Raw genomic sequence first — 21,411 nt, forward strand, 5'->3', positions numbered from 1 at the left:
GGCTGCTATATCACTGACCATGAGGAGTTATTACGAAGAGTATGGTAAAAGGCAGAGCCTAGATATTCAAGAAGATAAAAAGGCCCAACATGACATTAATAGATCACCGTATCCTCATTGTCCTCGACCACCTCTCCCCCATCGTCATCAGCTGCCCGATGGTCATCTGAACCGGTGTGATTGACTGATTCCGGGACGTCGTTGACCGTTTCGGGTACAGCAGCTTCAACATTCTGGTCTTGATTCGTCTCAGCGTTCGCCTTGTCCGAGCTTTCCTCGGTCGTATCTTTGCGCTCTTGGACTTCGGCGTCGGGCTGCGGAGCTTCTTGTTGATTACTAGCTTGGGTCTCTGTTTCCTCCTTTGACTCACTTTCCTCCTGAGGAGGATGACGTGCTTCGAATTCAGCGCGCTCTCGGGAGATGGTAGCTTCTGCTTCGTCAATCTGGCGGCGTATTAAGTCCTCATCATCGGGCCGCAATTGCCATGGCTTGTAGTACTGCAATGAAAAGAAGGGTTAGATCGATCACGATAACGAAGCCGAAACATTTGGAAATCCTATAACATACCAGCACTGGCTCCGATTTTGTCTTCAAGAAATGTGCCGTTGCCAACAAATTCGAGTGCCGAGTTCGCATCTATCAACATCAACCATAAGATCGCAAGCTCGTGAACTGAGAGCAGCGGGCACTTACCGATTCATCTTCGTAGTATCTCTGTTGCTTCTTTCTAAGTGCGACTCGCTCCTCCCTCTTCTTCTTTTTCAACTCATCGTACTCTTCTTCTTGAAGTTTCAATTTATCTTGTTGCTTCCGTTCAATGTCTGCTCGCCGCTTCTCGGCTGCTGTACTGGACCTCTGCGAAAGCGTCCCGAGTAGTGCTCCGAATAGTCGTTGTCCGCGCTTGCGCTCCTCATCGCGACCATTTGCTTGCCGACTGGCCCTTCGGTCTGGCCTCTGCTCAGCTGTATCTGAAAACGAAGGCTTGCGATCTGATGCTGGATGATCTTTCTCCTCTTGGGTACTTAATCGGCGACGCTTGCTATCTGGATCCGGGTGTGTAGTAGATGAATTTCTTCGCTTGAGGCCGGCATCTGGAGATGGAGCCAGGATGTCCTGCTCAGGCACTGCAACTGCAGAAGCAAGTGTCCTAAGCAATCGTCAGACTTTAGTTAGCGCAAGAAACGTGCACAAAAGACCGTAGATGTCGTACCCTTCTGCCATATCTGGGGCTGCGAATTCTGACGCGGTATCTGAACAGGGTCAGCGAATGCAGAAAACAGCTTCAAGACGCCTGGTAATGACAAGGTCAAATGAGTTAGCAAGCGACTGCACTTGGATTATCCACTGTCTCGTCGACAACTCCGAAAATGAAAACGGCCGGTATCGTAAGTCCAGTCGCGATATCAATGGCGGGACTCCAACATCCCGTGCACGGACCATTTGCCCGATCTGCTGCACCAAAAGGGCGTTCCGTGGAATCTTCTTCTCCTTCCAACGCCTTCTATCAATTCTCTCTTGATTGATAAACCACCAGTTCCCTCCTGGCCACCTTAAATCTGCGGCCAGAACCCGAAGCTCAGAAGACTACCGATAGTATCTTCATCGCTTGGATTAGTGGCGATATTCAGCAACCTATATCTTTAAGCCTTTTTTCACATATCTCCCCGTTCAATACAGCGCCGACGTCGCAAGTCCTGCAGCCATGTCTCGCCATCACCCAGATCTCGTTATGTGCCGCAAGCAGCCTGGTATTTCCATCGGCCGACTCTGCGACAAGTGCGACGGCAAGTGCCCCGTGTGCGATTCCTACGTGCGACCTACGACGCTTGTCCGGATCTGCGATGAATGCTCCTTCGGCAACTACCAGAACAAGTGTATTGTCTGTGGTGGTGAAGGTATCAGTGATGCCTTCTATTGTTTTGAGTGTACGAGGTTAGAGAAGGATCGAGATGGTTGTCCCAAGATTATCAATCTTGGAAGTTCGAGGACAGATTTATTCTACCAAAAGAAAAGTTTTCGAAATCATTGATGTTGCGGCATGCCTTTCCTCGTTCGCCCCGTGCCTTAACCGATCGCGGTGCATTACTCGGCGTCCGGCGAGGCATCTTCTACCCTACGCTTATATTTCTCGCGCCTTCCGCAAAATATGTCGGCTTCCGGGCGATTTTCATACTTGAGAGCTTAGAAAGGGTGGACATATTTGACAGTGACAGCGGGGGCTATCTAAATATTTTAAGAAGGTGCCCGGAAGAGCAGTACAGCCAATTCTACCTTCCAGGCCGCTTAGGTCTGGCGAATCCTCGTCTCAGCCCATCATTCTGTTGGGGCTGGACCTCCTCCTGCAATCTGTCTCCTGAGATCTCGTCAGGAGAAGATGCCTCGATCTGCATGTCGCATCGTTAGATGGTAAAGAATCAATCATGTGGTTGTCACGCAAAGCATACCTTCTTGGAAATCTTCAGGCCCTGTTCATCAGCTACACGAAGGGCATACATCCGAGAGCTTGCATAAAGCATGCGCTCCTTGATCGACGAGCCTGACGGGCAGGTATAAATGAAGAAAATGGTATCGGTTTCGGGATAGTGGTAGAAAGTGTACCGAGGCGAGGATGAAGAGATGTGCGTCTGGACGGAGTTCGCGTCAATACCGGACTCTGCAGCAGCGAGCTTGAACGTTTCCGACGGGATGTCGATGGCCTGTATTTCGCAGAGCTCGTAGTTAGCAATCAATGACAGATTGAAAGATTATAAGCTTTTCCGAACTCAGCTCCAAACTCCAGAGAACGTACCAGTTGCACCAGCCAACCGTCCTGTAGTCCTTCAAGAGCAGCCTTCACATCATCGTCCACGGTCATCCGCATCCCAGACTGCACACCAGACCCAAAACCACCTCTCGCGAACGATCCACCAATCCCGATATCCCTACCAGGAGTACCGCTTCTAGCCTCCTCCTCCGCTCTCCGCACAGCCTCCAGCTCACGCTCCTTGTCCCCCATCAGATCCTCCCGTCTGAAATCTCCCTTGCCACCAGAACCCTTCTTCTCTGCATCCCTCTCGCGCCACGCATCCTCGCTGGTGACTTCTTCCTCCTCCGTTGCAAAGATCGTAGTCGCAAACTTCTCGCTGCCTAGTTCTCGCACCAGCGTGGCACGGGTTGAGGCGAAGAGCGTCTTGGCGCGCACGGGGCATTGGAGGGAATGTATGTCAATGCGCAGAGGGACGAGGAACCCGACTCGGGACGACGGAAGAGCAGATAGAGGGGAGTTTTTGGCTGCAGCACGGACGAGAGTTGCGTGAGGGAGGGTAGAATGCGCCGGGGGGAGAAGCGGATAGGGGAGAGGGGGTCAGGCTCTCTGCTGTGATGGTTACAGGGAGACAGAAGATGGAGGAGTCCGAGGAGAAGTCATTGAACGCATTATGCAGCTCGGACGAGACTGGAACAAAAGTCAGCGTTTCTCTACTTTGTGATCGGGATTGACCATGCAGTGTGCAGGATGCAGTGCAGTGCAGCGGACCGAGGGGTTTGGACTGTGGTGAAGTGTGCTTACCTGCAATTCCTGACTGCATCTTGAGTAGGTGCAGTTGCGGTCTGGTGTCTCAAGAATATATGACCTATCAGCTGCTCTTGTGATGTCCTCAATGTTTAGGGAGTGTTTACAGCTGGCAGAAGCGGTGTAGTTGGAGGTGGTGTTTAGCGGGGTAATCCCGATTGCCCAATGTGGCTAGAGTGAGGGAATTGCAAGTGGTCTGTTCTCCAAGGCATTTTGAACAAATAGTAGATATGTCTCTAGTTGCTTGTCATTGGCATCTAGCCATCTGCGCGAGACATCGACATCATCTGTTATCTTTCAGATTTTTGATTCTATATTCAAGATGTCAAAGAAATTGGTATACTAACAGATGGTGAGACAAAAGACAAAGAAAAGAAAGTTATATACAAGTCAAATGTGCTGTTTTCAATTGCGACAGGCTTCACCCATAACCAAGCCCAGAGTGCGCATGCCATCATCAATTCGAAGTGATAACCCAGAAAAATAATGCAGTGAGATCGCAATGCAATCGAAAACGCCACGATGCTCATGGTATCAAATTTCGAAAACACGCAGCGGCCGTTCTCGCTCAACGTCGATTGAAAACAACCGTACTTATTCCTCATATTTGCCACCCACGAAGGCCCAGTTTGACTCTTCGAGTTTGCCCTTGAGGAACTCGTATACCGTGAAAGTCACAGCCTGACCAGGAGCAACTCTCATCACACGAGGAGTGATACCCTTGTAGAAAGCGCGCGCACCCTCCTGCTTGAACATGTCCTTGGCAATGACCATGATTCTGCTGACGGCGGACTGACCAGGTTCAGCGCGGGTCTTCTGGAGTCTGGTCTTGATGGTGTCAATGGGGGCGTTTGAGAAGGGACCGACGGCACCGGAGATCAATCCGATGAACGTTGTCTGATATGAGGGAAGCTGTGAGTTGCTGTACTCGGGCTGGACACTTTGAAGGAAGGCCTTCAACTCGGTGTATGCGGTGAAGTTGGCAGCTTGGTTGGTACCCTGGCGAAGAGCTGTCAGGGAGACACCGCGGTATAAAGTGCTGAATCCTTCTTCCCGGATCACGGTGAATAGTGCATGGGGCGCACTGCGGTACTTGGGGGTATCCAGAGGGTCCGCCAAACTGTGATGCTGCGCTTGTAAACGAATCTTAATGACTTCCATAGGGTTTACCACCGCGACGGCTTCGGTCACACCAGCAGCAAGACCAGCTGGTTCGAGATGTCAGTTCATACCCAGCTAAAGACACACACTGACCGGGGAAGGCATTGATCACGTACCGAGGAAGGTGGCCTTGCTGGTAACTGCACCAGTCTCCTTATCCGCGAGCATCTGCTTGTACCACTCATAGGAGGTGAAACGAATAGCCATCTTCGGGATGATACCGCCCAGAACAGCTCCCAGACCCTTGTACAATCCCAGGGCAGTCTCCTTTTTCACGATCTCGACACCGGTGGTGATAAATCCACGAGGTTTTGCCTGTCGAAGCAATGAATTATCAGTGACCGCACAACTGAGTAATGCTTGCGGCTTAACTTACTCCGGGGGCTCTAGCCCGTCGCGAGAGCTGCATTCGGACCTTGATGGTATCTGGGAGATTGTTAGCCTGGCTTTCAGAACCCGATACCATTGGATTATAGCCATACCAAGAGGATGGCAGACGAGAGCCTCCATCATACCGGCACCACCACCAGCTGTGTCGCATGTTAGCATCACCACCAACGAAATGTCCCCTCACCACGAAAAGCGTCATCTTACCGATCAAGTTCACGGCCGCGGAAGCGGGCTTTTTGCCCTTGTTTCCCTCCACAGATTTGGCGGCCATGGCGAATGACTAGGTTTGCACAACGCGATTATGCGGTTTTTCCTTCTTTTCCGTCAATTGAGGTACTAGCTTCCTTCTGTGACGACGGCTAACTGCGGCGATTGTCCTTGGTGACTGAACGGGAGGAATGAGGAGAAACTGGAAGAGAAGGAGGAAAGGAGGTAAAAAAGCAACGAAGTATGACTCAATTGGGCCCGATATAGAATTAAAAAGGCACAAGAAAGCGACGATATCGGATCTTCACAGGTGCGCAAGAAATCCGGGGAGTTACGGAAGTATGGAGTTCCCTCGGCTCAAATCAGAGCTGGTATTTAGATTGCTGGGACACTCTGGGGTCACCCGCTTATTGAAATAAAACTGATCAATTTTCGGGAATGGGGACTCGCCCAATGTTTCGGGATCAGTGGCGGCTTTGTTACTTTGTTCTGTCTATTTTATTCTCCTCAATCGGGGCCGTGGGGAAGCTATGACGGGGAAGCGGAGGAAGCTCTTCTGGACGAGCGGAAGAGATGCCGCCGCCCGCAATGTAGAGCTGAAGGGTAGCCGAAGCTGTAGAAGAACAGAGATAGTAGAACTGTGTTGTTAATTCAGCCGATGTGCCTTGCGCTACTTATATTTCTCGAGCTTTGTCTATCAATCTAAGTAGAGTTCGCTCATGCCTACAGCGGTTATTGAAGGAGATCTACCGCGTTGGTCTTTCATAGCATCATCCCGAGGCATCAGGACAGGGCCAAAGCTGTTGCCCAGTGTCCAGTGTCCAGTGCCCAGAACCTGCCTTTACTCCGTAGTAGTCCCTTGGTAGTCCCTTGGATCACCTGCACTAGAATTACCAGATATGGCTTGAGTTCCTCCCAGGAGCAAATGACTACGACATCACACGCACCAATGATGTTGGAGATCCGTTCTTCACATGCTTTAGAGTGACACGATCAAGCATCATCGTCATTACGCATGATCTGAGTGCTTGTGTTTCATAACTTACTTATCCTCCCTTAGTCAGGATAAGTCTCGTGCATTCTTTTGTTCCAGAAACACCTCCTTCATTCTCTGTAGGTGTTTACCTTGGAGTCGTTACCCAGGTATGCGGAAATTTCCGGCTAAGCCCCTCGAATGTTCAGCCGAGGCTTTTTCCCGATTCGGACAGCCTGCGACATATGTATGAGACAGACACTGGATGCGTGCCTTAACAGAACTTGGCTGTTATTGTGACTGAGGAGTTTACCTCTCCGATTTCTGATATATGAGACAAGTGACGTCGATCTAAATAGTTTTAAAGACATCTGGTCTTCAGACATGTTCGTTCTTCCACCTTAGGGAGTAACCGAGATTCTATACTCCCCACGCTTGATACTATTTCCACGGTTTATAGTTTATCCATGCTCAACTGACTCTACCGCAGTATACAACTACAAGAATAATGCGGGCTCTTCATGTGAAAATATAGTGTAGTTTATTGGTACATGGTCATGTGTATGATCGCCTCGTCGCGCCATAGGTCTCTAATATGTGTGTCGCGAAACATATGTTGTTGATTCTTGCTGAATACTGTACATCAGGATATAGAGAGAGAGAGAGAGAGAGTTAGAGATCCCTCAAGGAGACGAGACGAGAAGCGAGGGCAACCACGCAAATGCAATAGACCCAGACCAATCTGTGTACAGCGTCTGTTCCTGGTGAAAACAGTTACTATCAGTATCAGGAATCAGTTCAGCCTGATCTAAGGCAGTACTTTTACCCCACACAGGCTGTTATCACTTATCAAGGATCATCGGATTTGATCCGATTTCCGTCATTCACCCCATAAATTGGCATTCCGGAAAAGGGACTGACGGTAAATATGAAGCAAACAAGCATCTCTTATTTAAAGCTAATTTGCCGTCTTGCCCTACATCACCGTGATATTCACAGAAGGAATTGTGACTGAGTGATCCGCCTAACGACACTCTGCGATGAACCACGGCATAGCCGAAAATGACAGTTCTCGGCGGTGGCATCCCTCGAAGGCACGGAGCTTGAAGTACATCGGCAAAACCATCATAATTTTCCTTCTGCACCAATGGTTGCTCATAGGTATCGGAGTCGCATGCGTTTTAGCTTACTATTTCCCCAACGTAGCCAAGCATGGCGGCGTCATCAGAGCTGAATACAGTATTCTGTACGGAGCGATGGCCATCATTTTCCTCACGTCGGGTCTGAGCATCCCACGCCAGAAATTGTTCACGCATCTTCTAAACTGGCGTCTTCACTTCCTTGTCCAAGTCTTCTCATTCATTTTCATTCCAGCGCTCACACTTGCGGTTGTTCATATCATATTGGCGGGTGATCCGCATGGCCATATCGACCGGGCCGTGCTGGCGGGCTATATCTTCACCGCTTGTATACCGACTACTATCGCTTCGAATGTCGTGATGACTCGATCAGCCGGCGGAGATGATGCAGCTGCTCTGGTTGAGGTTGTCATTGCCAATTTCCTAGGTCCCTTCATCACGGCCGGTTGGACTATCACTTTGCTGCCAACTACCGCTGAATTCGATCCATGGAGGCAAGCGAGCGGAGATTTAAGTGAGATGTACAAAGATGTATTCAGACAGTTGGGCCTTAGTGCACTTTTGCCCTTGGTAATAGGACAGCTGGTGCGTTGGGCCTGGCCAGAGCAGACGGAACGGGTGATGCAGAAGTATCGTATCTCGAAGCTGGGATCCGCTTGTTTACTGCTGATTGTTTGGTAATTATTATGATCATGTCCCGAAGTGAACCAAAATATCTGACTTGGATAACCATGGCAGGATGACATTCTCCTCCTGCTTCGCCACAGGAGCACTTCAAACTCTTTCTGTGCAAAGTGTCCTGTTCGTGGTCTTCTTCAACATCGCTCTGTACATTGCCCTCACTGCCGTATGTTTTGTCCTTTCACGGCCACCGGAAGTACTGTCGGCCAATAGGTTCCGCATGCGACGCATATTCAAGCGCATAACCCCCGAGGAGACGATCGCAGTATGTTTCTGTGGTCCCGCAAAGAGCACCGCGCTGGGAATTCCCCTGTTGTATGCCATGTGGGCCCCAGTGGACCTGTACACCAAGGCAAGGACCTCGGTCCCTGTGTTGCTGTATACGACGGAGCAGATCTGTATAGCACACTTTGTTGTTCATGCCCTGCAAAGGTGGCATAAGAATCTAAACAAGAAAGGGGATGTTGAGACAATCGGCGACCATGTTAGTTCTTCCAGAATGACTGTGCTTTCGCTTGCGGACGAACCGTCAGACCAGAAAGGCGTGGGTAGATGCAAGACAGTCCAATGATTAGAACGATCAAGTTCCTTGTTTGATAAGATGAAAAGTCCATAACCAGAATGTCTATCGGAAAACCCTTCTCTGCCTTTCACAGAGATCGATGCATGCATTTACAAACGGAAGAGACCTTATCTTATATAACATAATGACCAGCGCACTGGCCTGGGGTCAAAGGAAAGGCAAGCCAGAGGTTTCGAACATGTCATGGGTAAGGCAGAGGGCCACTGCAGAGCAGGGGAGAAGCAAGGAAATAGTGATAAAACCGACACCTCGTCAGATATAGCTCACCTTCACTCCCATCCCCACAGTGCCCTTGATCTTCTGCCAACCCGACCCAGTGATTCTCCGAATTTTCTCGCGGATATTCTGCCTGCTTAGCGCCACGATAATGCCTAGCATGAATAAGAGCGTGCGAGCAATTGACAGAGGATTGCCAGCAACGGTTTTTGAAATGTACTGCAGCATATTCCGCAGCACATTTGCCAAAGCTCGATTTGATCTGGCCGGCTTGTCGGTTTTCTTGAGGTTTTTCGACGAGGCAGGAGGTGAGAACGCAGTGCATCCTGAAGAAGTTGACTTGCTACCAGACGTTTTGTCCGTGGGCTTTCCCACTTTGGCTTTCGAAGCGCCGTTGGGTCGGCTCTTTTCGATACCAGAATCTACCTTGCTATTGTTGCGCCGGTGATTCTTTTGCTCCAAGCGTTCGGCTGCTGCTGCTTCTTCCGCCCGCCGACGCTCTTCCTCACGCATTTGCCTCTCCAGCTCAGCGTCTTTCTCTCGCTGGAGCGCCGCTGCGCGCAGTTCTCCTTGCTCCTTTTCTTCCTTAATTCCCTCAAGCGTCTGTAGAAAGACATCTTTCCTTTCCTCGTCCAGGACCTCACTCATATTGATAAACTCCCTGGCGTAGTCCCATTCCTCATTGCGGGGAAGGACGTGGAGTGTGAAGAGCTCAATGATCTTAACACGCGCTGCCAGATCTTTCGGAGTGTCAGTGCCGCCGTTCGGTCTGGAATGAGAATGGTGCGACGGAGAATTGTGCAGATGCTCTGCGATGTCCAAGTTGGGTTGGCCGTATGAGGACAGGTAGGTTTCAAGTCGATGCTGGTTTAGAGCTTGGGAAGCAGAGTGATGCAACAAGAGGGTGGCTCTGTTAGTCATAGTAGTCACTGTCAGTGCAGGAGATAACTGGTGGAGGCAGAAGCTTAACGGACAGATTATAGACGACCTCTGCGTCGACAGACCCCTCCAATCCTCTGTAGCCAGTCTGAACTACAGTCTCCCAAATTTGCCCATCGCGCACCTGAGACGAGATGGACTTCCACTTCTTCTGACCGAATTGGTTTTTCCCTTCCTCAGGCCCCAAGTCGATAATGGAACTTAAGAGAGTGATATATAGATTCCATACTTTGATCCTCCAAGTACTTTGAGCGGACGCGACAGGCGGCGTTGAGTCGTCACCGTTAACGTATCGCTCGTCATGAGGTTGCGCAACAGTTATGGCAGGTTCAAGAGCGGCCAAGGCCTCTGGCAACCGTCGTGTCAGAAAGAGTTCCGAAGCATTCTTATATGTCTTTGAACAGAACTTCGAGGGAGACAAGGACGAGGTGGAGGATGAAAGTTGCGACTGAGACGTCGTCATGTACGATCCATCTTCGGCCATTGTTCACCGCCAGCGGAGAATGCGATCAGCGAGAAAGAATCAATGTGAGGTCAGAAGGAATGGATAGAAATTGTGAGAAATTTCAACAATGGCGGCAGGAGTGATAAAGTCGGATAAATATCGTAAATTGAAGCTGTCGCAAGGATGCATGAAGCTTGTGAGTGGTAGTTGTTAGTCGCTGGACTCCGATTGAACCCAAGAGTTGGGGTTAACTGCTTTCCCTCGGCTCGGCCATTGCCTCAGTCTGGGGTCTGGCCGATGTCACGGGATGCGGATCCGTAAAACACGGAGTACTACTCCGTATCATGATCAAGGTAAGATCATCGAACTAACTATCAGGAGACTGATTGTTTTTAAACATTGCGACTGTAGAAAAAATATTCAGCCATCACTGCTGCATCGAACATATGTCTGCGACGACTCACTGATGATGAAGTACACGGAGCTCACGAGACTTGCTTCATTACCTGTCGATCGGGGCAAGTGTTACTTCATTCGTCTTCCCACATGCTAGCTTCGATTAACATTCAGATAACAAACAGTTGGATATATGCATCAATTGCTCCTGGGGCATCTTCTTTTTTCTAATTGAACTCCTTTCACTGTTTCTATCTGTTTTCGGCTCTCTCAGCTCTCGATCTCGTATAGATCACTCCCAAACCTCAGTGGACCACTGAGAAGATGGATGTAACAGCTCAAACATTCCCTTATCATCTTCCCCGGATCCTGGATGATCTGGCAACATGCTGCTTTGTATCCATGGACTTCGAATTTTCTGGGATCGCTACTACTTCTTCAAACCCAAATAGGGGATCCCAGACCCTCCAGGCTCGCTACGAAGAAGTGAAAAACTCAGCCGATAAATATCAGATCTTACAGGTCGGACTGACAATCTGTCACGAGGATACCGAGAATGGTCAGATCTTCAGTTCTTGCCCTTCATCGTGGGTACCGACTATTGACTTGGACCCTCGACAGCTTCGTATACTTTGAAACCCTACAACGTAAACTTGAATCCGATTATCGACCGGAGACTAGAGGTGGAGAGAGGCTGGTCCATGCAAAGCAGCGGTATGTCCAGTCGATTGCCGCCTTAGTTACAGACATAGAAACCTGAACAATTCTGTCCAGCTATTGAGTTCCTACTCGAGAACAAGTTCAGCATCGACTCCGTCTTGAAACAGGGTGTCCAGTACCTGTCTCGGGAGGAAGAAAAACAAGCTATTGCCAACGCCATCGAGAGACGTGACCGCGTCGCAACACATACTTCGATCGACGTCAAAGAGACTGAACACGAGTCGTTAGCCTTCCTAAAAGCCGTTCGCCGTCTCGTAGATGACTGGCTTGCACTGGGAGCCGTGAGACAACCATCACCGGGTTCTTTGAGGAAGCTAATCGTTGCACCAGACACGCGAAGAGTACCTGAACATCCCACCGCCAACCCGCCTTGGTGTTTCTCAATCATCCAAGTCTCTGCCCTCGGCCTTGAACAGGTTTCAGAAAAGGCTTGTTCACCAGTTGATAGAGGTGGAATATCCTTCATTGGTGACAATCAGCAGACCCGATTTCATCCAAATCATCGATTACAACGAGGAACGTGAGAGATCCGTCCGCGAGCAAAGAGTGACGAGAGTACGGGAGCGCGCCTGGAAGCAGACAGGCTTTAGGTGGGTAGCTGAGGCTTTAGCTGGAGGAGATCTTACCAATCTGGATTCCGGCTACCTCATTGGTATCATGGCGAGCTCCGCCGCTGTAGAATCCAAATACCCTCTCAACGAGTTCTCAGACAAACTCAAGCAGCGATTGAAAGAGCATAGGCCTGTTCTTGTTGGCCATAACCTTTTCTCAGATCTTATCTACTTCTGCCGTTGCTTTTTTGGGCCTCTTCCAAGCAAAGTGGAAGAGTTCCAGTCGATGGCGCACGAATTGTTTCCGGTCTTGATGGACACCAAATACATGGCCACACATAACTGTGGTTCCATCAATCCCAGGTCATCACTCTCAGAGCTCAACGAAAACTTGGCTAAGAAAGCAATTCCGAAAATCAGTGCGCATGACTTCCTTGATCGTCCGCTTGAATTGATGGCTAAGAAAGACAACAGGCATACACCCGCAACATTCCAAGTATACTACTCAGAAGATTGAACATGAAGCAGGCTATGATAGCTTGCTAACTGCCCAAGTTTTTATCAGGCTGTCTGCTCAGCTCCGCGGTGGAGGGGTAGATCTACCGCAACAGAAGTCCACTAAAGGTGCTCAAGACACCTCGAACCTCCAGCAAACGTATCAGGAGGTTGCATCCGATGCCTATACTGAGGGCAGATTGCAAACAACATCTGGAAGCGCACAGAAGACTTTTGAGCAGAAGCCAAGACCAAGCAGCACAGGATCTCCCAAAGCGCCAACGACAGGAGTCCTTGGGACGAGATTTGATCTACTAGAAATTGAGGAGGCCATAGACGAAGTCAACAGTAATATACCTATTGATGACCGTAGATTGTCATTGGGTCCTACCGACTCTGTCGAGGTCATGGAGAAAGCTGCTAATGGCGAGCTCATCCCGCGACTGGGAGCCGAGTTCTGGAAAGTGTACGGGAACAAGTTGCGAGTCTTTGGCACATTGGAAAGAGTTTGTGTGATGGGTGCGTCGTGAATCCCCGGCACCGATACAGATCCAACTACGCATAACTCAAAGCTCTCTTGATTGTACATTGAGATGTCATCGATTGGAAACAAGAGCGACCCCGAGGGCGTCACCATACTATAGCATAGTCATTGCAATGACCCAAAATTGGCAGTGTAGCTGAATGTACGCAGCGTCTATCTAACAGTACACCTTGATTTAAAGAAGGTACCGCTAGCGAAAAAAGGCCGCCTACTCTCTCTGAGCACCACTAAATGATCGACTGGTTGTAGAAGAATCATAACGCAGTTGACGATAAGGAAAAGGTGCTGTGAGAGAAAAGAAAGAAACAGGAGAGACGGGGCACGAAAAATGGGAAAGAAAAAGGCTTAGGTCACCTGATATTCTAGCCTGTGCAGGACTAGCGTGGTTCGGCGGCAGACAGGTGACCGCCAACTTTTCTTTGACAATTATCGGGGACGGACTGTGTTGATGAGGACAGAGTCCAGTGGTTGCATTGTAAAAATGTCTTCAGGACCCAATGGCGCCAGGCGCATAGCGTCTGTGCTGAGTACGCAATAATCAACTTCTCTGTACTTTGTCTAAGTCGTTTTCTGACTTCTTTTCAGGGCCTTCAATAGTCGACTCCCGAGTCTGCAGAAGCTGTCAAGAGACACTCGTTCGCCGCAATTATGCCTCCACTGCTGCGCCTAGTTCAGCTTCAGAAACCGTTTCAACTCCTGCCTCTACATTTCCCGTCGTCAGACCTACGCACATCATCCAGGCCGGCGTGGCCCTATCCCGTCCTCCGCAAATCACTCGCGATCTCACACCGTTCGAAAAGGCGTACTTCTTCTACCAGAAACGGCTGAACGAGCGACTGGCGCTCCCATTTACAAAATACTTCTATTTCAAGCGGGGTACTCCGGCTGATGAGGACTGGAAGCGTAAGATTCGGGAGCGTCAAACGCCTGCACGCGACATCGGCAAGTATAACGCGTACTCGAAGGAAGCATGGAACGACGAATTGCTCGTCGGGGCTGTTGAGTCCGAACCAGAGCATCAGATTGAGATGCTTGTGCGGGACGCAGAGGCTACTGTCAATGCCACTTCTCAAGATACCAGCAAGAAGGAGGAGATTCCCAGACCGTTCCCCCGAGTGACGGAGGCGGACCAGAAGAACGACCAGAGGAGCCTGAACCGGGCTCTGCAGAGAACCCTCTATCTTCTTGTCCAGACCAAGGAGGGATTCTGGAAACTCCCCAGTTCGCCGGTCGAGACCGGGGAGTCCCTTCGCGTGGTGAGTAGTGTTTGAAATCGAGCGCATGGCCATTCTGGGGTACTAATTGATCGTCTGCACAGGCCGCCGAACGTACCCTGGAACAATCCGCTGGTGTGAACATGAACACCTGGATGGTGGGCTATCACCCTGTTGGCCACCATGTCTACAACTTCCGACACCCCAAGACCGACCCTGCAACTGGCCAACAATGGTTCGGCGAGAAGACATTCTTCATGAAGGGTCGTATCATGGCTGGACAGGCTGACCTGTCCACCAACGTGCAGGACCTTCAGGACTTCAAGTGGCTCGCTAAGGATGAGATTGCCAAATTCGTGCTTCCCCAGTACTACAGCAACATCAAGAACATGCTGGCTGAGCGGTAAATGCCTGGGTTCGAAGGACAGACAATCTGTCTATCGCATTTATGATACTCTTTATCGTTGGCTTGACGGGGGCAAGATTTGTATCGATAGAGCTGTTGCGCGGAGTATTTCCCTTGGGTTCGAGTGTTGACCGTTTCCACTTACAGGTCACTGAATTGCATATACTGCTGTAGTATGAAATGTATAACTAGCTTTCTGATTTCTCATTATTCCAGCTTCATTATCCGAGTTCTTTTGGAGTATCAGTAAAATAGACCCAAACGCCACGCCTAACATCTATCCCAATGAAACCAAGCAAACCAAGCTGAAGAACGCGCACACAGAAACACCTAAACACACTGCATCACTTCAAGTTGAACTTCTGCCCCTGGACCACGGGCTGGTCCTTTGCAGTCTTCCCAGCCAAACTCTTCCCGCACATCGGACAAGCTATCGGTCCCATCAGCAACTGCTTCAACACAGATCAAACCAAGAAACCAAAAGTAAAGATCTCACCATTCTTCTGATAGGCACACCGCTGACAATACTTCCGCCCCTGCTCCGTCTTAGTCTTGCACAGCTCGCAAGACGATGAGTAAGCCGCATATGGATTCTTGGCCTTGGAGCTGAGCAGTTTACTCTATGCGGCGTTAGTCTGATTACTTTGATAGCACTTTGCACCTCAGAAAGAGATAGAACACACCTTTCCAATACCTGTATTTCCCAACGTCGGTTTCGATTTCGTTGCAGGGCCAGCAGCTCCAGCTCCGCCGCCACCGCCTAGGGTCGTCGCCGGCGAGCCATAGTACATTTCACTCTTGCGTTTGACGCCTGGGGTGACCAGTTCCGTGGACTTGAGTTTCTTTTGGCATTTTGCGCAGACCATGACTTGGCTTTTAATTTTGTGTGGCCTGTTTACTGTTTCGTGTTCGTGGTTGTTAGGTTCTGATGATCGTTGCATCAGCTTGAAGAGTCCGTCGGTTGGGTGGCGGTTATTTGGGTTTGATGTCAAGGTGGAGACGTAGTGGTTGGCACTGGCTTATAATGCACCCTGCGGGGTCGGTCTGTGCGGATTACTGTAGTGGGCATATATGATTGAGAATGAAATGTCTTTAGATTATTCTTATTTAAATAGATGGTTATATTATATGCATAGCGTGCGTTTCGTCAATAATAAAAAAGTCGAGACAGGGTATGTCTGATTCATCGCTCAATATCATTAGAGACCTGGAAACTCAACCCGAAAAACATCCAACGCAAATGGTATCATCAAATAGGATAGGAAAGTTATTCTTGCGAGAAAAGTCGACTGATCTTATTGATATCGGTCATTTCACGCGTGAGGATGGTGTTGGTATTGTTGATTAGCTGGGAGCCCATGCGATCCAGCATCGCTCTCACTGTGGAGCTCGGCTGGAGGAAATTGTCCGTTGCTGTTCGCGGGGTTCGAGTAACCATTCACGGGGCTTAGGCCACCATTCACAGGGCTCGAGTAGCTAGAATGTGCTGGATGGCTAGGAGGCTGGGGTGACGGCGGTTGATATGGCTCGTATGAGGACATAGGAGCGTAAGGGCCTGGAGGGGGAGGAGGAAGAGTCTGAGCATGCTGGGCATGCTGGGCATATGGGGCATGCTGGACGTTTTGAGCATGCTCTTGAGAATAGATCTTGCTGGCCTTGCACCACTGGATACAGCAGAAGATGAGGCCGAAGTATATGCCGATTGCGCAGAAGAAGGCGACGATTGAGGTGGCCATGTTCAAATACGCTGGCGGCAACTTCGATTCGAAATTGTACATGATTGTCACGATCAGCTGCTCGAGGTTAAACACAAAGAGGAAGAATCCTGCCAAAGCAAGGGTTATAGATCCGGTCTGATCAAAGGCTATTAGCGAACAGGCCCAAGGTTAGATGACAAGTTGGCGCATACCTTGCTGCTAAATCTCGACTTCGCAATGATGAAGATTGTCCACACGAGAATCTCCAGAGACATCAGCCACGAGACGATGATGCGAGCCTCAACAATCCTGCTGTAGTGTCCGAGTATTCGCAGTGGGTTGCTTCCGTTCACCTCCATGACGAGGAGAGCAATGTACATGGCAGCGTTGACCACCATGAGGATCCCCAAAACACCCAGGAGAACCCAGTGCAGTACGGACACGGGAAGGAATGTCTTGCCGCCGTTCGCAACTCGGTTGAGATACGCTTGGATGACTCGGTAGAAGACGTAGAACATGAGAAACATGGCGAGAAGCCAGAATATCGTCTGGAGCATTAACATGACAACATAGGTCTGCTTCACTGTGACCTCGCAAATATAGAAGAACATGTAAGGGATTGTAAGGAGCTCGGAGCTAGAGGAGAAAGTTAGAACTTAGGTTCGTCTTCTTGATTTATCTTCCTTTGCGACAATCGGTTATTTCTACTCACAGGATATAGCTCAATATCCCGAAGACAAGAGCCTTCTTAGGGAGAGTCTTGGGTAGCGCCTTAGGCTGTCTGATGAAAAAACAGCCAAAAAGGAAGAGAAATAGCACTCCCAATATGAGGAACTCGAAAGCGAGCTGCGCAATGAAGTACGATCTGCGTCCATACACGCTGTACATCGAGAATGTAACCTCTTCGTTCCATGGCGAGTCGTTATAACTGGAGGAAGAATAACCACTGGACGAGTGCCCGCCCCTAGACTTTCGTGGCAACAACATTATGAGTTTCAAGAGGCGCTCTCTTTTGAGGACAACCGCGCAAGTCAGGATGTGGACAATTGTTGGAGGGTGCGGCACAGAAACGGCGACGGGGCCTCATTTTCAAGTGTTCAGATAGGAGTTGGGCTCAAAAAGTATGCTGGGTTGTGGCTTGCGATTGTTTCTGTTGGCGACGAGCATGATGAACGGCTGGAGGCTCAGCCTTGGGGATACGAGGTGCCGGGGCTAAGCACAACCGTTTATTGGGCCGTGGAGAGCATGAGGGAGCAAAATACGAAGATCGCACCTCAACAACAATCACGCTTGGGTTTATTCGGGTCTAGTTTAGCGATTTCATGGACATCTTCGGCCAAATATAACAAGTTATTCTCGAATTAGCCTCGTTCGAAGGTTGTTTTTTGCTTGGCGGATAGTAAGGCGCTCAGCAGTCACTACGTGACTAGGAGCTACGAGTCAGACGAGTCATTGCCAGGCACATTCGTCATCCAAAGAGTCTGATAATAGTCATTGTTAATATGAGAACGAAACAGGAAACTGGTTGATGCTATTCGTCGATTATAAGTTGACTTCAGTACCTCTTGAATCTCTGTCGTTATCGGACCCCATCTCAATCTCCCTCAAAGGCTTCTACTGGCTAACTTAAAGTTTTCACCCAATATGGATCGCGAATTCAGGGTCCACTACGGAGTAAGGCCGAGCCTCATATTTGGAGTCCCAAGATGATATTACCTGAGCGGTGTGCAATAATTGTCAATTCCTGGATAGTGTACGAATATTGAATATGGCATATGTGCTCAAACCCGAGCCGATACTGCTCTATGTCCACGGACTATGCATTGCTACATCTTGAATGCTTTCGCTCAAATACTCCGAGATCAGCATGTAGTTTAGTCCCTTTGTTGACAGTGAGTGGACCTATTTTCTCGTTCCGCTGTAGCGATATATACGCGGCAGGAGTGTCGGACTCCTCGCCGGTCATGAGACTGCGTGTCCGCAGAGTAAGCAAGTCAATGCAATTCAAGGATTAACACCCGGTCTCATTAAACTGACTGCATGTGCTCAGGAGAACATCAAAGCTTGAGCCCTCGCATATCTCGCGTCCGTGAAGCGCGGTTTTCTGAATCATCTTTGAGAGACAGAATACACCAGTGTAGCATGCCTATTAGCTGAAGGGGCCTGGACGTGTTGCTATAACCGCAAAATGATCTAGATAAAAAGAAGGCCGTTAGTCGTTATTTTTCGCTCAAATCAAACACAGGTAGCTGTTCAGTGCTCCGAGTGCTCATCTGTGTGCTGAGAGCAACCGAGACGAGCAAGCCTGCTACAGGCTGAGGAGGGCACTCGGGTAGATTTTCAAAGACTGGGCACCCTTGATAAGAAAACGAGGTCTCCGATTGATAGATAGACGGATCCGCTCTTGTGGTTAAATGCTTCATTGTCCGTCCAATTTCGATTGTGATTTGGCATACCTGACAACTGTTTGCTTCAGTTGCCTCGGAAAAGCATGCTTATGTTCATCGTTCCGATTGAGGTTTCGTGCATGATTTGACAAGTTTGATCCTTGTACTCACTCATTCACAAGCATGTTCCTAGAAGGAGAGATGTAAGCGTGCAGGACAAGCCACAGAAAGTGTCCCCTTGGCAATGGCTGTGCTTCAGTGACGGAGATGGCAAGGTAGAACTCGGAATGGTTGAAAAACTCGACCGTCACCTGTGGCGTAAGACATCATGGTAAACAATAGTCTGACTTCAGCTCGAAGCAGATAGACACTATATATCGCCAACTCCGAGTGGCAGAGGGTTGTGTTGGCAGTGGCGAAATAAATAAATAGGAACAAACACCCTCCACACTTAACAAACCCTGCCACTAGATTTCCTTCTCTTCTCTCGGCTTGTGCCATAAGGTCCATAAACTGGACCACTCCCTGGCTGTTTCACTTTTTCAGCTGTTCGGGATCGGACCGTCCAACCCACAACTTATCACTTGCGTAAATCTGCTGGGCTGTTTGTTGTCCCAAGAACTGCAGCTTGACCCGCCACTTGTGAACCGCGTTGCAGCAACTGGACGGCAGAACTACACATGAATGGCAAATCAGCATCTACAGAAACACTCACACTCGAGCTTGTATCAAAATCTGAGGCTTGAATGGAACCAAAAAAGTGCTGGAAGATAGAACCCGACATGTCGGGACCAAAGAAGCAATGGTTTCTTGTACCCAGTTAAAGGGGGCGAGAAAGAGGGCATCTCCCCCGACACTATAAGTTGGCTATTCTTTGCACTTCGCGTTTTCATGATGACTCGCTTTGGATCTCTGGGAATCATCCATCATCTGCTAACAGAGTGTTCGAATTGTCACGAGCCTCTGACAAACATCGCGTCGCGAATCAAGGTTACTGTTGAGAACTTGAGGTTCATCTTTGCGTTGGTTCTGACTCCTTGCGCGAGTTGTATCGTACTGTCGAGTACACAACCACGGGATTTTGTCTTCGTTCGCTCGGCATCCAAGAGACCTGTTCGGTCCATCTTGCTTTTTCCTCGAAGTGTCTCCTTTACTTTTTCTAGCTTGATTGCTTCATTGCGCCCGGACTGGGTAAGTCTACACTCTTTATTCAACATCTGTCTTGATCTTCGCTTTCACATATACCATTGGGATCCTTGACCCGCATCAACTCGCGGCATGGGATGGCCCCGTGGAGAGAGAAGTATAGCTCCCTTGCTTCTTGCTGTGATGAGAGAGTTACTCGTTTTTTCCATGATAGTGCCATCATCCTTTGTCTTCTCTCTCTTCGTGTTTTTCTGCCCATCACTGTCTTACTTGTATTCAGGACGACTTCCAGGCTATTGAAGTTCGAAAACTCATATTAAGAAGGAATTTCCAAGCAGATTCGACGCTTGCATTGAGAAAGACAGAGCTCGACTGCGAGTAAAACGCTCATAAGGCAATCTTCCCTAACTTGAAACACTTTCCCCAGGCAGGCGACTCGCACAATGCCTCCTCGTGGTTCTTCGTTCAGTACGTTGAATTTGCCCTCAACATTCTCACTACCGGAGTGTATGGAATACTTTACTCTTACTGCCGGTCCTAACACGGATCTCTGGCGGAAGCCGCCCAACGGAGACACTGCTACGGCACCTATCGTTTTTACCTCGTTACGAAACCCTTTCGTAGTCGCCGAAGTCACTGTGAGTGCGGACTGGGAGATGGAATCAGATCAAGGCGGCATCGTTGTTTTCGCCGGAGCCGCACCTCAATCCTTCTCCTCAGAGAATGTGCCAATATCAGCAGTGACGCCGTTGAGTCGTCACGAAAGACCCCAGTCTCTGCGGCCGTGCAAATGGGTCAAAGCCGGCATGGAATTCTGCTCGGGGACAGTGAACGCATCTTCGGTCAGTGCAACGGCGGACGGAGCTGACTGGTGTGTCTCGCCCCTCTGTCTGCCTGACAATGGACCGGCAAGTGTGCATTCTCTGCGGATCAAGTTCGAGCGCGTTGGTCATTCACTTGTGGTCTGGTATCAGATTCCAACCCTGTCCCCCTTTGCAAGGACACCAGGTGCTGTGGGCAGCACGTGGAAGAAGCTACGAGAAGTGACATGGTTCTTCTACGGGTAGAAGACAAGTTTGTCCACGTGGGTGTATATGCTAGCCGGCCGGCCAATATCTCGCATAATAGCACCATGTGGGCGATTATGAACGGTCCGATGCTGGGCAGCAGCGCCACGGCCGGCTCTGAGGAAGGGTTGGTAGTGGAATTTGAGGATTTGGAGATATATTGACGTCAATGGTTGTTTTTTGCTCTCGAATAGCTTTTCAGATACCTTCGTCTAATTTCTTTCTGTTCATGTGATTGCAGCCTGCAGTTCTTCTTGCGTTGATTTCCTCGGGCCTTCGGTCAAGGTTTTATGAGCTGTTAAAAGGTGTGCATCTGTGTTTTTTAGATCTATTATAATGAATTCTGTTCCAGCACCCTGGTTTGCATGATGGAACATCCTCATCGGTGTCCTAATAAACATTGGTTATGTCTCTTTGTGGTTTCTGTTATGACTGCATTGCATTGCTCTCTGAGATTGACGTAAATAAAAGCTTAACATGGTTCAGAAGACGTCGACCTTTCTA

At 49.3% G+C, this 21,411-nt stretch overlaps 11 protein-coding genes across 11 annotated transcripts; 5 read left to right on the forward strand and 6 right to left on the reverse strand.

The window, feature by feature from the left end:
• Positions 1-95: 95 nt before the first annotated feature.
• Positions 96-1,221, reverse strand: P174DRAFT_427735 (pinin family protein; the record flags this gene model as incomplete). Its single annotated transcript, XM_024825464.1, has 4 exons — positions 96-497; positions 568-636; positions 694-1,147; positions 1,211-1,221. The coding sequence occupies 4 exons, from the start codon at positions 1,219-1,221 to the stop codon at positions 96-98; spliced, it is 936 nt and encodes a 311-aa protein (XP_024688172.1).
• Positions 1,222-1,610: 389 nt separating this feature from the next.
• Positions 1,611-2,292, forward strand: P174DRAFT_51641 (PHF5 family protein). The gene has a single exon (XM_024832329.1). The coding sequence runs from the start codon at positions 1,703-1,705 to the stop codon at positions 2,027-2,029; it is 327 nt and encodes a 108-aa protein (XP_024688173.1). The 5' UTR covers positions 1,611-1,702; the 3' UTR covers positions 2,030-2,292.
• P174DRAFT_417227 (twinfilin) lies at positions 2,268-3,566 on the reverse strand (the record flags this gene model as incomplete). The annotated part of the gene is made up of 5 exons (XM_024824589.1): positions 2,268-2,384; positions 2,445-2,696; positions 2,789-3,231; positions 3,284-3,433; positions 3,548-3,566. 5 exons carry the CDS (start codon positions 3,564-3,566, stop codon positions 2,268-2,270), a joined length of 981 nt encoding a protein of 326 aa, XP_024688174.1.
• Positions 3,567-3,837: 271 nt separating this feature from the next.
• Positions 3,838-5,445, reverse strand: P174DRAFT_438028 (putative succinate:fumarate antiporter (Acr1)). Its single transcript, XM_024826440.1, has 5 exons — positions 5,306-5,445; positions 5,194-5,241; positions 5,088-5,137; positions 4,828-5,026; positions 3,838-4,758 (listed from the first exon to the last, which is right to left on the reverse strand). The coding sequence occupies exons 1-5, from the start codon at positions 5,370-5,372 to the stop codon at positions 4,145-4,147; spliced, it is 978 nt and encodes a 325-aa protein (XP_024688175.1). The 5' UTR covers positions 5,373-5,445; the 3' UTR covers positions 3,838-4,144.
• Positions 5,446-7,537: 2,092 nt separating this feature from the next.
• P174DRAFT_362192 (uncharacterized protein) lies at positions 7,538-8,672 on the forward strand (the record flags this gene model as incomplete). Its single annotated transcript, XM_024821838.1, has 2 exons — positions 7,538-8,097; positions 8,159-8,672. 2 exons carry the CDS (start codon positions 7,538-7,540, stop codon positions 8,670-8,672), a joined length of 1,074 nt encoding a protein of 357 aa, XP_024688176.1.
• Positions 8,673-8,738: 66 nt separating this feature from the next.
• On the reverse strand, positions 8,739-10,457 carry pex26. The gene is made up of 2 exons (XM_024831864.1): positions 9,875-10,457; positions 8,739-9,810 (listed from the first exon to the last, which is right to left on the reverse strand). The coding sequence occupies exons 1-2, from the start codon at positions 10,321-10,323 to the stop codon at positions 8,937-8,939; spliced, it is 1,323 nt and encodes a 440-aa protein (XP_024688177.1). The 5' UTR covers positions 10,324-10,457; the 3' UTR covers positions 8,739-8,936.
• Positions 10,458-11,004: 547 nt separating this feature from the next.
• Positions 11,005-13,278, forward strand: P174DRAFT_400671 (CAF1 family ribonuclease; the record flags this gene model as incomplete). Its single annotated transcript, XM_024823907.1, has 5 exons — positions 11,005-11,239; positions 11,302-11,394; positions 11,455-11,681; positions 11,731-12,370; positions 12,426-13,278. The coding sequence occupies 5 exons, from the start codon at positions 11,005-11,007 to the stop codon at positions 12,974-12,976; spliced, it is 1,746 nt and encodes a 581-aa protein (XP_024688178.1). The 3' UTR covers positions 12,977-13,278.
• Positions 13,279-13,422: 144 nt separating this feature from the next.
• On the forward strand, positions 13,423-14,839 carry P174DRAFT_438034 (mitochondrial 54S ribosomal protein mL46). Its single transcript, XM_024826441.1, has 3 exons — positions 13,423-13,517; positions 13,576-14,246; positions 14,309-14,839. The coding sequence occupies exons 1-3, from the start codon at positions 13,472-13,474 to the stop codon at positions 14,609-14,611; spliced, it is 1,020 nt and encodes a 339-aa protein (XP_024688179.1). The 5' UTR covers positions 13,423-13,471; the 3' UTR covers positions 14,612-14,839.
• A 115-nt stretch (positions 14,840-14,954) lies between these two features.
• P174DRAFT_456987 (cysteine-rich PDZ-binding protein) lies at positions 14,955-15,476 on the reverse strand (the record flags this gene model as incomplete). Its single annotated transcript, XM_024829488.1, has 3 exons — positions 14,955-15,040; positions 15,107-15,230; positions 15,294-15,476. The coding sequence occupies 3 exons, from the start codon at positions 15,474-15,476 to the stop codon at positions 14,955-14,957; spliced, it is 393 nt and encodes a 130-aa protein (XP_024688180.1).
• Positions 15,477-15,712: 236 nt separating this feature from the next.
• Positions 15,713-17,530, reverse strand: P174DRAFT_383380 (uncharacterized protein). The gene is made up of 3 exons (XM_024823159.1): positions 17,020-17,530; positions 16,520-16,943; positions 15,713-16,463 (listed from the first exon to the last, which is right to left on the reverse strand). Exons 1-3 carry the CDS (start codon positions 17,292-17,294, stop codon positions 15,924-15,926), a joined length of 1,239 nt encoding a protein of 412 aa, XP_024688181.1. The 5' UTR covers positions 17,295-17,530; the 3' UTR covers positions 15,713-15,923.
• A 2,588-nt stretch (positions 17,531-20,118) lies between these two features.
• On the forward strand, positions 20,119-21,020 carry P174DRAFT_51724 (uncharacterized protein). Its single transcript, XM_024832367.1, has one exon. The coding sequence runs from the start codon at positions 20,284-20,286 to the stop codon at positions 20,905-20,907; it is 624 nt and encodes a 207-aa protein (XP_024688182.1). The 5' UTR covers positions 20,119-20,283; the 3' UTR covers positions 20,908-21,020.
• The last annotated feature ends 391 nt before the right edge of the window (positions 21,021-21,411 follow it).

The sequence above is a fragment of the Aspergillus novofumigatus genome (genome assembly GCF_002847465.1).
Source record: "Aspergillus novofumigatus IBT 16806 chromosome Unknown P174scaffold_1, whole genome shotgun sequence".
Taxonomy (NCBI): domain Eukaryota; kingdom Fungi; phylum Ascomycota; class Eurotiomycetes; order Eurotiales; family Aspergillaceae; genus Aspergillus; species Aspergillus novofumigatus.